Source organism: Nannospalax galili, unplaced genomic scaffold (assembly GCF_000622305.1).
Source record: "Nannospalax galili isolate Female #2095 unplaced genomic scaffold, S.galili_v1.0 scaffold1188, whole genome shotgun sequence".
Classification (NCBI taxonomy): domain Eukaryota; kingdom Metazoa; phylum Chordata; class Mammalia; order Rodentia; family Spalacidae; genus Nannospalax; species Nannospalax galili.
Genome location: NW_008358629.1, coordinates 404,704 through 421,584, shown reverse-complemented (window position 1 = coordinate 421,584; position 16,881 = coordinate 404,704). Strand labels below are relative to the sequence as shown.

At 37.0% G+C, this 16,881-nt stretch overlaps 1 protein-coding gene across 1 annotated transcript; it reads right to left on the bottom strand.

Annotated features, from left to right (window-relative positions):
- Nucleotides 1–8,503: 8,503 nt before the first annotated feature.
- On the bottom strand, nucleotides 8,504–12,695 carry LOC103724745 (melanoma antigen preferentially expressed in tumors-like). The gene is given in 5 exon segments (XM_029558061.1): nucleotides 8,504–9,017; nucleotides 10,148–10,397; nucleotides 10,400–10,731; nucleotides 11,149–11,448; nucleotides 12,679–12,695. Coding segments are annotated over 5 exon segments (1,413 nt in total).
- Nucleotides 12,696–16,881: the final 4,186 nt, after the last annotated feature.

Genomic DNA, 16,881 nt, shown 5'->3' with positions numbered 1-16,881 from the left:
CATGTACCTGGATGCTCTTGCTGACTGCTTGTTTTTTTGCTTCTGTACTTTCTGTTTTTCTCTGCTTGACTTTTACCTGCAGGAAGAAACTGTTGGGAAGTTTTTCACCCTTGAGCCATGTGACACTGTTGGGGCAGAGGGGCTTTCCACCCCTGAAAAGACAAGAATGTATTTTTTCTGTATAAAAGCTTACCCTGTGAGAGGCTTGGGACTGCACTTGGGATCTAATGCCCAGTGTAGTCACTGGCCAGCTATAAAGACTTTATTTTGGCAGTTTTCTGTGTCTGAGTGGTCTTTTCTTGTAAGACAACCTCACAACACTAGAACTAAGGACGAAAAGGCTGGAAATTGGGATGGACTGGAAAGATGGCTCATCAGTTAAGAGCACTGGCTGCTCTGGCAGAGGACCCAGGTTCAATTCTCAACACTCAGATTGTGGCTAACAATCCTCAGTAACTCCAGTTCCAAGGGACTTGGCACCCTCTTCTGGCCTCTTCAGGCTTTGCATGACATGGGTGCACTTATGTGCATACAGGCAAGACACTCAGACATATAAAAGTACATTAATAAAGAATACTTTAATGACTGTAAGGTGTATTAAGATTAGGATGGATCCAAACTTGTACTTCCCCAATTGATGCTGAAGAAAGCATTTCGGATAAAATTATGGGTGGTTCCAGACTTGGGGACAGTGTTTGAGAAACAGAGTTCCAGAGACAGTTCCAAGAGATATCTGGGGGAATGAGTGTCCTCTGAGATAAGGCCCACTCTTAAAACTTTAAGAATCAGCCTTTTTGTTCAGGTGATTATATTGTTGCTGTATTAGCACTGCATTGTGGTGCCCTGTGTGAGGGAAGAGTTTCTTGACTCTGTACTCACAGATCACTGTTCTGGTAAATCCTGAAGAAAAAGGGAAATATAGAATGTCTCAGTTACACGTGGAACTGTGTGATAAAAGAAAGGCTTTCCTTGCTAGCTAACACCACAGTTCTCATGGATAGGTGCCTGGGAAAGTTCTGAGGAAAAAGGGAGTTTTGGGAAATTCCCAGTCATACCACAGGGTAAGTGATAGGACAACAAGCACAATGTGTTCTTGATAGATTGCCCCAGCATGTGTTAATAATTCTTTATTCACTTTCTGCTTCTTTCCGTTACTAGGCCTGCTCTTCAAAGAGCTATGCTTAAACTTTCACTTTCTTTTTCTTATTTACACTTTCACCATAGGGATCTCTTTATCTCCAGAATCTTGTACACATACATGGCAATTAATGAATTTACTTAAAGGGGTTGAAACTAAAATGTCATCAAAGGAAATTTGTGAACTTTTAAATGTTATATAGAAATATTTTCCCAGGTATCCCACCCATGGGACACTTAATCCAAAATATTGAGAAAAACTCAGGACAAACCAAAAGAATTACATCTTATAGAATCCTATTGACCTTCTCCTGCCTTCCTTGGAGCTCCCTTTCCTGGGGCAAAAGGAGATGAAAGAAATTAACTAGAAACATTGTACCTGGTTTCATGTTTGCTAAGTTGAAAATGCCAACGCTTTCTGCCCTATATCTCCAAGCCTGTCTCTCTCTGAGTTCCGAAAAATTTTCACTGTCTTGTTTGTGTTATAATGCTGCTTCTTTAAACGATGAATTTACCCTGTGCACTATCATGTTTACTTACAAATTGTAAAAATTTTTAAAAAGGGTCAAAGGAAAAGTTTAATGAGATTTTAATAATTTACCCCACAAGGAAGTCAAGACTGCTCTTAGCTTACAATCATTAGAAGTAGGTTAATTTCCATAATACATGTAAGGCTAATATGTACTCCAGAAGATTTATAAGTTGTGGGTCTTGCACTGACAGGATCAATTTAACCAGGCAAATATTAAGTTTAAAAAATGTTGTTAAAGTCACAGTATATTGTCAGTGAAATTAAGTCACTACATTTGACAAGGTCTCTCTCCTCAGGGTCTTGCAAGAAGGGAGAAATATAAAGCTCTAGAGAGCAAGACAAGGGAAATTTACCCAGGTGTAGCAAGACACGCCTAACATGTATCCATTTGCTCTAGAACTGATTTTATGCATTTGAGCCTGAACTGACTTTTGACTGGAGAATAGAAGTGACCTCTGATGAAAATATCATCATAGAAGAGAGGATTCTTTAGTTTTCCTCCATTTAAAGACCCAAGGTAACTAATTGTGGGTATAAGCCTTCAAATATCTTGTCACCCTAAATATAACCAGGGAGACACTCAAGTTAGGCAATATTAGAGGCAGATACTTCTGTTGGCTTGATTCTCCTTGATTATGAATGCTAACTAACTGCCACATACTCATTCACTTATAAAAATTTAGAGGTATCAAAGAATGACCCTTTAAAATCAAGTGTTCGGACTTTTGTCACTTCCTGTTCACAATACAAGACCCAGTAGATTCACTGCTTGGCCAGCATTTGGTGTCATTTGTTTTCTTGATCTTAGTCATTATGACTGTTATAAGAAGAAATCTTAAGTAGTTTTGATTTGCAGTTCTCTAATTACTAAGGATGTTGAACACCTTTTAAGATATTTTTTAGCCATTTTTAGTTTTTCTTTCGATAAATCTTTATTCAGATCCACAGCCCATTTTTAATTGGGTCATTTGTTTTCTTGATTTTTTTAGTTATTTGTATATTCTGGATATTAATCCTCTGTAAGATGTACAGCTGATGATTTTCTCCCACTCTGTGGGCTTCCTCTTCATCTGATTGGTTATTTCCTTTGTGGTACAGCTTTTGAGTTTAATTAGGTCCCATTAGTAATCATTGACCTTAATTCTGGAGAGACTGAGGGCTGATTTAGAATCAATTAGATTTAGTCGAATTGAAGTTAAGGCCTGCTCCATGGGAGGGAACTCATGGGTCGTACTGTAAACATAGCTGGAGGAGCGGTCATAGATTCTAGAGAAAAATTTACTTTTGTCATATCCCTAGACAAATATTTATTGTATTTTAAATATGTGTACTTAAATATTTTTTAAGGTTTTATTGAGCTTTTGTACATTTCATAGAACAGTTCTTACTCAAATTCAAACTCCTGGGGGCTGGAAAGATGGCTCAGCAGTTAAGAACACTGGTTGTTCTTGCAGAAGACCCGGTTCGAATCCCAGCACCCAGATGGCAGCTAACAACTGTCCATAACTGCAGTTCCAGGGGATCCGACAGCCTCTTCTGTCCACCACGGGCATTGCATGACATGGGTGCACTTACCTACATGCAGGCAATGCACGCATACACATAAAATAAAAATAATAAATAAAATATTTTAAAAAATCAGACTCCCTCCCCATCCATGTCCCCCTAACCCCCACTGGACCTCATGTATTCTGCCATACATGTTAAGTCTTATCCAGTCAAGGATTTGCACCCAGTGCAAATTTATCCACTGGAGTCTAGCCAGCCTATCTAGAGATCGTAAGTAAGGCATACTCTCTGTTACCCAGTAGTAACCAGTCTCCAATTGTTCACAGTCTAGGGCTGACCCACCACCCATTTCTCACACTCCAGCCTGGACTCTTGTCTAGTTGAATTTGGCATAGGTCCTGAGCTTGATGCCACTGTTGCCACAAATTCACATGTGCAAGCTTCCAGTGACCTGAGAACCTCTGCTTCCCTGTGTTCATGAATCATCCCTGGCTCTCTTTTTGCAGCATATGGAGGCTACTGAAGAATTCCACAACTGGTCAGGCACAGAGAATATACGTCTGAGAGATAGCCAGTCCTACGTGACATATCTACAGCTGAACCTCTACACCTAACGCTCATGGAACATAGTAGAGCAAGGGGTAGAGAGAAAACTGATGCATTCTTCAACTCTCACCAGTGAAGCTTCCTTATGTGTCTTTATATTTACAGACAAGTGTATCTGTCACCTCCCACCAAAGAAACTTTCTTTTGCAGCAGATGGAGATGATTACAAAGTTTCACAACTGGTCAGTTACAGAGAATAAGTGACTAGGAGGTGCCCAGTCCTTAGTGACATGTGTACAATGCAATCTGTACACCTAAAACTCGGGGACCATAGTGAACAGGGGCCAGAAAGAATATTAATGCATCTCTCAACTCACCAGTGAAGCTTCCTTATGCAACAGATGGCGATTAACCTAGAAATCCACAACTAGACAAAGTGCAGAGTATTAAGAGCCTGAAGCACTCTTATCCCTGAATAAGATACCTATATTAAACCTCTGCCACCCAAGGTTCAGGAATTATTGTGGAAGAAGAGATGGCATGAATATAAGAGCCAGAAGCTTCAGATGACCTTAAGGAAATAACATTTTTTAGACAACTGGGAATTTATTCATAAGAACTTACAGCAATGGCAACGGCATGCACTCATAAAATCTCACACTACACAAAATACCAGCACGGAAGTGGAGAAATGGATAAGAAGCCCCAAAGTTACCTGAGGAACTACTGGCAACTGCTAACTACTGGAAGAGTGAGAGTTGGTTTTCTTTAAGGGAGAGAGGCTATCTATATAGGGATACCAGGTTCCCAGTGGATGGTTTCATACTGATGGACATTTGGGGACACAAACTTAGCTCAATAGGCCTTAACATATATGGGAGAATACATGAAACATGGTTAGGAGAGTATAATAGTGGGACAGATAGGGGAAGGGGTCTAAATATGATCAAAATATATTGTCTGAAATTTGCAAAAATTAAATTTAAACTTTCAAAAACCAGTGCTAAAAGTTAACAAATGGGACCTCATGAAACAAAAACTACTGCATAGCAAAAGAAACAACTGAGTAAGATGATATTCCACACAATAGGGTAAAATATTTATTCCTTATACAACTGCTAAAGGATTAGTAAATAGAATATTTAAAGAAACCAAATAACTTAAAAACAGCACAAAATAAAAAACCTTAATAAATGTGGCAGTTAAGTGAGTAAACAGTTTTCAAAAGGGGAACTATAAATGGCCAATAAGCTTTAAAAGGTATTCAATTTTACTAGCCATCGGAGAAATGCAAAAACAAAACAAAACAAAACAAAACAAAACAAAACCACCCTCAGTTCAAATTCTATCTGTCCCCAGTCAGAATGGCAGTCAACAAGAAAATAAATAACAACCAATGCTGATGAAAAAGTGGACAAAAGGGAACCCTTATACAGTGCTGGTAAATTATCCATATGGATGTTCTTCCAAAAATACAAATATATATCTTCCACATGATCTAACTATACTACTTCTAGATATTTGTCCAAAAGACTTTAAACCAACATACCACAGTTTCCTGCATCTCAGTGTTTACTGCAGCAAGTTAACAATAGCTATATTTATGGGACCAATCTATTGTTTATCAACAGATGAATGGATAAGAATGTGGTTTACATACACAATGGAAATGTTTTTGAGTCATAAAGTATGAAGTTATATCTTTTCCAAGAAAATGAATGCAACTAGAGATAATCATATGAAGTGAATTCATCCAGTCTTAGAAAGACAAATGTCACAGTTTTTCCTAATTTGTGAGTCATAGATTTTATATAAAAACATAAGTCATGTATATTCAAGTAATATAAAAGTTGAAAGGAAACTGTCTCGGGAACAAATGAATTCATGAGAAGAGATGAGCAAGAAAGGGGAGAGTAGAAGGGTATTGGGAGAATATGTTCAATGTATATTGATAATTGCTTGAAAATGGTATATTTATCCCAGCACAATAAATTTTTTAAGGGACAAAATGATCCCAAGTGGATAGTTCTCATTAAAAATATTCTCAAAAATATTTTATTATTTTTATGTGTATGAGTGTATTGCCTGCATGTATGTAAACACACCTGTGTCATGTAATGCCCGCAGAGGTCAGAAGAGGGCGTCAGATTCCCCTGGATCTGGAGTTACAGATGGCTATTAGCCACCATGTGAGTGCTGGGAATCAAACCCGGGTCCTCTGTCAGAGCAGGCAGTGCTCTTAAACCGCTGAGCCATCTCTTCAGCCCCTAAAAATATTTTTAATCATCCCTAAGCTTAGTAGTCACTTAGATTATATCGTCAATTCTAGTGAAAGCAAAGAATTGGAAGCACCTTCTGGCAACACCTAAAGAATGCCATTCACATTATCATTACAACAATGATTTTCTAAATCTCTGCTCACTGTGGGCTTTAGTTTTTCTCTCAGGGTGTGGTGCCACTGACAGAAGCAAGGCACCAAGGTAGGATGGAGTCAAGAGAGAACATATTCCAATCTTGCTCCATTTCCCAAATATCCTTCTACTGTTATTACATTAGTCATAACTGTACTTTGAACACTAGATCCCAGCTTATGTAGAGAATATATATATATATATATATATAGTAAGAGCCATAACAAAAGGAATCAAAACCAAAAGATAAAGCTCAAAGAAACAGGTGAACTTAATTTTTAAGAATATTTTATTTAATTCAAAATGCCAAAACAAATACATTGGTAACTTGGAAGCACTGTAAATCAATTCTTCACTACACTTGCACTTTAATAGGTCTTTGACATTTTGTATATTATGATATCATAACACAAACATTGTGAAAAATGTGAACAAATAATTAATTTTCCATTCTTTCAAGTCTTGGAAGTGTCATATTACAAAGGAAATATGACACATGAACTATATCTTATTTTAACATGTTTTTCCTAACTTGGAAATGCAATTTTATCACCAAAAGATAATCAATACAAACAAATTAACTACCTTGCTACTTGTTTTTGTTGTACTCTGCTTCTAAAATATAGTTTATTATATTTTGGACTACTAAAAGCAAAATTAAGGTACTATTGACTATGGTTATACTAATTTAGACTTAAGTCTAGCACTGTATCATTTCAAATGAAAGCAATATAATGATATTATTCTTTACTTTTACACATTTTACTTTTTATTATAGCCTTGAGATGCAGGCTAATTTATTTCAACATTGCATAAAAATTATTACTTATGCTCTATCCTTTTTTTTGCAGTGTCTTTGGTATTTCAACATGTGGCAAGACCAAAATACTAACTTTATACTTTTCCTGTCTTTTCAATGTAGTGTTATTTCAGTAAATCAACAATTTGAGTAAAGTATTTTTGTGTCTGCATGTACATGTCCATTTCAGTGTGTTGGTACACATGATCTTTTGTGTGTGTGTGTGTGTGTGTGTGTGTGTGTGTGTGTGTATTCAGAGGTCAGAGGTCAATATCAGGTGTCTTCTTCAATCAGTCCTTCACATATTTTTTGACACAAGATGTTTTCCCTGAACCTAGACCTCACAGATTTGCTGCAATGGCCAGCTAGGCTCAGGTATTTTTCTTTCCCTACTTTCTCAGGACTGAGATTCAAAGTGTGAACTTTGGTGCCTATATTTTACATGAGCACTGAGGATCTGAACACAGGTCCCATGCTTGTGTGATAAGCACTTTATTGACTGAGTTATTTACTCAGCCCCAAGTAAATTATTGACTATTTGAGTTTGTACATATTATTCCTAAGTCTAGAATATACAAAGTGAATTTATAATTACATCATAATTTGGAGTGTGAAAGATCTCAGAGTCAATACACACATATGGCTAGTATGTATCATACCAAAGAAATGAATAAAGTAAGGGAAGTATTATAGAATGGGTCTTAACTAACACCCAAAAGTTCATGTGAGGAAGGCTTGGTACCAGTTCTGTTGATTCTATGGGAGGTGGGAGAAACTATAGAGTGGGCCTACTCTCAGGAAGTAGGCCATGATATTTATGGTCTTGAGGGGTATATTGGAACCTCAGGACCTCTGCTTTCTATAATACTTCATGGCCCTCATGAAGTGAGATGATCTTCATATGCCACAGACTCTCTACAGTGTTCTGCCTTGATTATGTCCCAAAGCAATGGGACAGAGTGACCATGACTAAAACATCTGAAAGTGGAAATAAGCTTTTCCTTCATCTAAGTCTAATTTCTAATTTCAGAAATTTTTCACAATGAGAGAAATCAGACTAGCAGAAGTGAGTGAAAGCATCAGAAAGGGTAACATTTAAGCCATGAACTCTGCTGAAGAGAGATCCAATAAGATGGGATGCACTTTGTATTGAACAAAGAATGTAGGAAGAACAAAGAAAAGAAAATTTGTTTTCAAGAGGGCGAAATAACTTTTCAAAATGCACTAAGAAAAAAAAAATGGATGAACGGATAAACCATAGAAACATTTGGCCTCCGAGTCACTTGAGGTAGGAATTTGTCTTACCTGCCTTTTCACTCTTGTCACCTGCAATAATATCCTGAAAAGATCCTTGCCTAATGTATATGAAAGGAGAACTAAGACACTGCAGTTTTAGAGAAAGGAAATGAAACATCAACTTAAAGTTGAAGATATCATTTGTTAGTAGGCATAGATTATAATTTCTACTGTTAAATCTGGAGGGGTACTCATAAGTAACTTAAGACAACCTTAAATACGAGAAGTTTAAAGTAACTTGCACGTATCAAGTTGGGACTCTGACTATGAAATCTAATCAGAGTAAGTGATCCAATTCATGTCGCTCTGCTGTGCCATCTCTAGCATCATTTTCAAATGTGCTTGTACAGCTGCAAGCTTCCATAGGTTTAAACTGTTCTCAAAATGCCATTGTTCATAGTAATGTAGAGGGATAGGATAAATCACATATTTCGGGTCTTTCATGGGTATTAATTGCTGCAGAATTCTAATCAGCATAGGCATTGTAATGGGGTTAGAAGCAAAACCCAGGATATGGAGGTGGATACACTTAGTTATTGCAGGAATGAGAGAAGAGATTACAGAATCAGTTAAAAGGCAATGATTTATCTCAAGGTGCTGCAAAGTACCAGAGACATTCTGTAGCAGTGTCTGAAAGGGCTCACAATCTTCCCAATACATTGGGTGGTTACTAAGATTCAATAGCTTTAGGTGGTTGGCCTGAGGGCTCTGGAACAGAAATTTGAAGTCTTTATAAGTAAGTTCACAGAATGGCAGATACAAGAAATCCAAATCAGGTGGTAAGACTCTGTGGAGTGAAAACAGAAAAGCATTTCTGAAGAATTAGGATTGGATAAATGAATCTGTACCTACTGATCTAGAATAAACTATTTTGCAAATGTATTATAGCAGCAGGTAACAATGTGCATTTTTATTCACTTAATAGTTTTGTGACTCTGAAACATTACTTTCTAAATCTGACATACAATTTTCAAAAATATTTTATTATTTTTATTTTATGTGTATGAGTGTATTGCCTGCATGTATGTGAGTGCACTCTGTGTCCTGAAATGCCCATGGAGGTCAGAAGAGGGTATCAGATACCCTGGAACTGGAGTTACAGATGACTGTTAGCTGTCATGTGGGAGTTGGGAACTGAACCCAGGTCCTCTGCAAGAGCAGCTGGCTAGTGCTCAGTGCCCTCAGAGGTCAGAAGAGGGTGTTGGATCCCCCGGAACTGGAGTTAAGGACGGTTCATAGCTGCTATGTGGGTGCTGGGAATCGAACCCAGGTCCTCTACAAGAGCAGTCAGTGCTCTTAACTGCTGAGCCATCTCTCTAGCCCCAACATACAATTTTTTAATCTTAAGAATGTATAAGATAGAATATTATAGATCGTTGTGTGAAATATTAAGTCGGAAAATCAACACACTTAGTACTAATAAAACTATTCAGAGTAGATTTAGTTCCTCATTTTGATGGAAAGGGATAAGAAAGGGCAACAAAATGATTCTCTTTGGCTAGTCCCTAAATGACAATCTCTATATTCATAGCCAAAATAGCTGTGGATAATTGATTAGCGAAGTGATCTAACATTATGAACTATCGGTATCTATGATCATCTGCATCAATGCTATAGCATAAAATCTTTCTGTATCTCAATTCCTCCGGTTTATTTCTAGAAAATTGAAGTGTTTTTACTCATATATTTCTGGACCTAGCATAGTGTCTGCACAGGTTTGTCTGACTAACGGTTTTGTAATTGTGTCTTTCTCCCAAACATGAGACAGTCTCTGTCATGGTAAACTTCAAACTCTCATAAATGTAGAGGTGGAAGGTGTAAAAAGTTTTGAGGAGCTTAGGAATATTCATGAATGTTTATTACCTGTCTTAATAACAAGCTATTCAGGAAACCCAAGTACCTAGCCCAAACTCTTACCTGAGTACTTTCTTCAGATTATCTTTGAAGCAGAAGGAAGAGAAGTTGAGCTCTTTAAGGTTGTTCATATGTCTCAAGGGAGTGAGAAAAGTCCTAAAGACTTTCTCATTCAGAGATCTAAAACTGATTTTAAACAGACTAAGGCTTTCCAAGTGGATCATATGAGACAAAAGGGCAGTGATGTCACTCAGAGAACTCTGATCAACTGCCAGTTGGTCAACACATTTGAGATCAAGAAATTTCAGGCTTCTTTTGCAAACAGATAATTATCAACTTGCAAATCTCGACAGCAGATGTGCAAGGACCCCAAGCTCTGTTCAACTTTACTCATAAGCAAAGACAAAAATTCCCTTTCCATTAAGGTACCATCAAGGGAAAGATCCATTATTAACTCCATAGGCTGCCTAGAGAATTGAGTATTATACATTGTATTTGCAATACTGTACTGGTCTTCTATTTTCAGGATAGAGTGTTTAGAATAAACACAAGAATGAAAACAGGAAGGAGACTTGGGAGTGATTTCAGGGCATGTAGTCCTATGGTCAGTGTCTTGCCTTAAATCTAGAATCCTCAGTTTGGGGCTCCTGTATAGAAAGGTAGCAAATTATAATAAAATCCAGTAGGATCAATGATGATATATAGCTACAAATTCTTTTATTCTTGATTGGCAGCAGCCCTTATAATATCTTCCAACAAGGCAACGTATATTCAGCCTCCTTTAATTTTCCCATCTTTTACTCCCCTTAAATCCTCACCAGTCTTAAAATGTGTCTTTCTCCTATATAATAACACTCATTATATAAATCCACCAATAGTATCCTCAATCACTTATAATTCATACGTAACACTGTAAGACACCAGCCTTTAAGGCAAACTCAAGTGTTGGGCCAACATCCTCACACATATATCTTCAGCATTCACTATTTACTACTTCTGAGAGATTAGCAAGATGCAGCATAATTATTTGTGTCTTACAATGTCTCTATTATATATAGTCTTACCGAGAAATAGAGTTCTGGACAGGAAGGAATTGAAGGCTATCAACCATGGCTTTCAAGATTTCACAGCTCAGCTCTTGTACATGTAATGTCCCAATATGGAGACAGTAAAAGGGCCAAACCTTCACCATTGCCATTAGTGTCTTCTTATGCCCACCTGTGAAGGCAGCATTGAACAATGGAAGAAAAAGCGTTCTGGGGATCTCTTCCAGAGCACAGATTGCTGCGGGCTCATTACTCAGGAGACTCTGTATGGAAATATCCAACAGTGTACTTGGGCCCTTCTCATCCAACTTTATGAGCCTGTATCAGGATGAGAAACATTTAGAAGTCCTGATAGATATCCACCATTCCACCACCTTTCTTTGCAACCAGTGCTAGAAATTAGAAAATATTTAGAGATCAAACATGTGGTGCATCAGACAGTCGCCTCTAGAGACCTCTACTATTGGCACAAGTTATAGATTGAATTATGAGTGTATAAAGGTCTATTTGTGTGTACATGTATATATAATCAACCCTCATACACATATGTATATATGATAAAATGTCCTTTGTTAACTTACTAATTTCTGCTCAATAGTATACAAGTTAACAAAAAGGAAAGGTAAATGTACACAAAAGTGATACCATCTTTATTATCTTGGAAATAGAAAATATTAAGATATCAAATTAATAGATTAAAGAGAAAAAAATGACTTTCCATCCCATGATTTGTCACACTCCTATCACCATATTTGTGAGGATGAAGACAGACCAAAATTGAAAGAGATACACATGAAGGAAGATGGTTCAGGACTTATACATGAGTAGATAGACTGGTCACAAATCAGTCTAACATTTTAAAATCGTAAAAACAAAAGAATGGGGTACAATTCAGGGAAGAGATTTCAAAAATTGTCTGATTTAAGTCTATACATTGTTTCTCACATATGGGAAGTAAGGAACAGTCTACCTGATAATGAAATAGTGATTCCTAGGGTCTGAGATAGGTGTCAGATGAGGGTGGGAGTTGTACAGCACAGTTGGATGTGATCAGTGTAGACTAGAAGCAGGTAGGGTATATCACAGTGAATCTCATTAAGATGTATCGTTAATATTTTCTATGAATAAATGAATATCAAATTAGTATTACATAAGCATATGGATTACTTTAAACTTCAGTCTTTGAAAAACACAGATTCTGGGGCAGAGTAAAATCATATATGGATAAGAGATGCATTCAAGAAAATTTGGTAATTATGGGAAAAGAAACAAAATGGAAGAAGTTAAGAACACCATAACACATAAAAGAAGCAGAATCAGAACACTCCTGTTTTCCCTTTACTGCCGAAACAAACAAAATGTCTGAAAAGACTACAAAATGCTGACTGAGAAAAAAATAGCATGATTAAATTAGATAGTTCATAAAACAATGAAATAATATACAAATAAGAAAAAATAAAGGAAAATTTCAAGGAAAACACTTGAACAACCAGGAAGCACATTTCTGTTACTTATTACCACCTATTACAGCACTTTGCTATAGCATACCTTATATAGTAAGACATTGTTCTTCGATGGTGTAACTTGATGATTAAAAGTAAAAATTTTCAAGTTAAGGATGAAGAAGTGGTATATTTTCTCAAGACTTCTTAGGATGGCAATCCAAGGATACAAAATTCAAGTAGTCTGGAAAACATTTTCCAAGGTTTCAAAACATGGGCCCTTATTATAGGTTAAAGTATAAGAGTATTTACTTATGGCCCCGTTGTCCAGAACTGTGATTCTTTTGTGTGAAGGAAAAACCAAACAGCCTTGTGATAAAGTAACTGGACAGTCTTTGGGAGCAAGGGGACCGATTTCACAAACTGATACAAATGTTACTGAAATTCTCTTAATAATTTGCCTTTGTGCCCATTTACAAGGTCATCATGTTCTGAGAAAATCTGTGAAATATTCTGACATTTTAGTTCAAAATTTCAGTTGTGGATTTGTCCAATCAGGTTAAATAAGTGCTCCATATTCCATTATAAGTGTCTGGGAGCAATGTTATTCAAATTTGAAGTTTTTTCCTAACAAACTCAACATTAAAAAGATGTCAGTAATCACTAAGCTAATGTACATATTTAATCCAATTTTCAAAACCTCTACAAACTTTTTTTTAATGAGATAGCTTGACTATAAACTTCATATATGAGAGAAAAGACTGTAAAAGCCAGAAGGAGTGGATGGTCACAAGAAAACGCAGTCTTCCAGACAGCTGGTCAGTTACTCATATGAACTCACAGCAATGGTAACAACATGCACAAGTCTTATGCAAGCTCAAACCAGACAAAATCCCAGCATAGACATGGGGAAGTGGGTACGAAATCCCAACCTAAGGAAATTTTGGCAACTGACAGCAGCTTGGAGGGGGAAAGACAGTTTCTAACAGGGAGAGGGAGGGATGGGACTTTTGGTGGGCCCAGTGGATGAACCTACAATGAAGGACATTTGGGGACACAGATCAGACTCTATAAGCCATGAATATATATATATATATATGAGAGTGCGATGTGGATGGAGAAGGCATCTAGTGGGTAGGGGAAAGCATCTAAATATCACCAAAATATATTGAATAGGAAAAAAGAATAACTAAGAAATAAGTGAAAGGAAAAACACAGAAGAAGCTTATGCTATCAGGGCAAGAAAAAAAAAACTTTCCGTACAATTTCTGTAATTGCATCATCATGTTAATAGTGCATAAATATACAAATAGCCCAGTAGAATAGCTTAGAAATCCTATAACTAGTATATAATAAAAGTAACATAGGAAAACCACTGGTGCAAATACAGTTATGTAACATGGTCTAGAGCAAATGAGACATTGAGAATGAAACTCAAAGTACATCCAAGAAGGGGCTGGAGAGTGGCTCAGCAGTAAAGGACACTTGCTGATCTTCCAGAGGACGTTCAATTCCCGGTACCCATATCGTGGCTAACAACCATCTGTAACTACAGTTTCAGGGGATTTAATGCCCTCTTCTGGCCTGCATGGGCTTGGCACAACACTGGTGCACTTACATACATGCAGGCAGTACATTCATACAAAAAAAAACAAACAAACCTTAAAGCAAAAGTAGAACTAAAAATAGATAAATAAGTAAAAACTTAAAAGTAGATCAATGGAACATGCCATGCACAGAATAACTGAAATGAGTTAGGGATCTAAGCAAAAATTAAACCACATGACTTCTTTAAGGAAACACAGCAGGTCTTTAATCTCACCATAGGGAAGCCTTGTAAATAGTATTAAGATTGTAGGAGGACCTGACATAAACAATAAGAAAATTGGCCACATAAAAACAAAAATATTTCAAAATATCAAATACAGATATTTCAAGAGATAACTTACAAATTGCAATGCTGTATTAGCAGCACATCTCAGACAAATGGATAATACTTTATTTGTATATAGTACTCTAAACTTAGGGACAAAGGACCAAAAAAATCACATAAAAGGAATGAAAGATATGAACCAACAATTTATACAAAAATGTCAAGAAGAGACTTCAAACTAATCATGAATGCTGAAATTTACTAACAAATATGTGTACATTTAAAGAACCCTGAGTACCACTTACTATCTAGTAACATATAGGAAAAATGGTAAAGGTAGCAAGTTCTATTAGTGAGGTTGTGAGAAAACACCCTCATATATTGATGTTAGTCATGAAAATTAATAAAACCCATCCACAAAAAAAATCTGAAAGTGCCTAACAAAACTACATATGCTCTTAACTTGGGAATATCCTATGAAGGTCTATTACCACAAATACAAAGATATGCACACCTAATGAAATTCACTGAAACATTGCTTAGAATTTCAAATCATTAGACACGGTTTTAAAAATCCATGGTTAAGAGAATTGTTAAAGATGTTTATGGTATAGACATACAAATACTTATCTGATATAACTGGTGTGAAAAACAGAGAGGAATGTATTATTTCAAAAGCCTACTGAAAAATACACATTCAATATTTGTACATGAATGCATGTATAAAGCTGAAGGATATGTAACAAGAAACACAGTGTCAGAAATCTCCCTTTGAGTTGTTGGCCAGGGTAATCTAAGAGACTTTCAACATTATGCAGGCTATTGTCTCAGTCCTTGATTATCTCCCAGAACTTGAAGGTAAGACTCTACTGCTGAAGACAGGACATACTTCAGACACAGGAGCAATGGGTCTGGGACTGACCTGGAAGCCTTTTCCCTGAAGACTAGCTTTCATAGTCTTAGAGGACACTAGGCGAGCCACTACAAGAGAAAAACCAATCAATGGTTTAACCTCAGCTTTAATGCCTACTAAGGACAATAATGACCATCACAGCGAACTGTATTGGTACAGCAGTGGTACTTTTATCTTGGGGGTAATCAACAGCTAGCTGATGGAACTTAAAGCCCTCTCAATGGGCAGGAACGCATGTGTGGCACTGTCAAATACACATGATAGGATTTTGGAGGAAACCGTAAGTCTTTCATATCCCTAGAGAAACATAATTTCTTACTATATGCTAAACATGGACTCTTTATTTTTTAATTTTACAAAAACTTTATTGAGAACTTTATACATGCATATAAGGTGTTTTGATCAAATCCATGCTCACTTCCTCCCCTCCAACATTCCCCCCTCTGAAGAGGTAACCCTAAAATCTTTTAAGGATTAGATACAAGCTCCCAAATACTTTTGACATTTTTGGCCTTGAAACAGACTGTTGCTAACAGGCCCATTTGACATTTTGACTTTTAGCCAAGAAACTGGCTACATTTCTTTGGGGCCTTTTTACCCTAACTGCCTAGCCAATTCCTACTTCCTATTCTTATCACGTCATCCTCTGAAGGGGTTACCCAAATTGCCAATAGGGAATAGGGATGCCGACTGCTCTGGCTTCTTCCATGCTGAGCAGGGATGCACGGTGAGATTCTTATATTTACAGACAAATATGTCGGTCACCACACATAAAAAGCTTCTTTTGCAATAGACTGAGAGTATTACAGAGTTCCACAGCTGGTCACCCAGAGAATGAGCATCTGTGAGATGCCCAATCCTAAGTGACACATCTTGATGGAACCTCTATACCTAAGGCTGACAGGACATAATGGGACAAGGGGTAGAGGGAATACTAATGCATCTCTCAACTCTCGTTTGTGAAACTTCCTCATGCAACAGAGAGCGATGAATACAAAAAGCCACAACTGGTCAAAATATAGAGAATAGGAGATGGCAGACTCTGAGTTGCTGGACAGCACTCCTATATTAAACATCACCCACCCAAGACCAAGGGGCCATTTGGGAAGATGGGGAGGAAGATTTTAAGAGCCAGAGGAGGAGATACATGACTTCAAGGAAACAGTCTTACAGGCTCCTGGGACCTTGCTCGTATGAACTTACAGAAATGGTGACAGCATCACAAGATCCATGCAAAGTCATCAGACAAAAACTATCATACAATGCATTTTGATCATATTTACCCTGCCTCTCCTCCCCATAATTCCTCCCAGATCTACCCTCACTCCCCCACCCCCTCATTCTCCCAAACTCATGTCCTCTTTTTTCATAATCACTGAGTTCAATTGGTGTCTCTACTTTTCCTCAATTTAAGTTTAACTTCATAGTTTACTGTATTATTTTTTTCCAGGATCTGATTCATAGTTATTGTGGTGTAGTAAGTTTTAAACTTTTTGTTTATATTCTATATATAGTTTTATCAG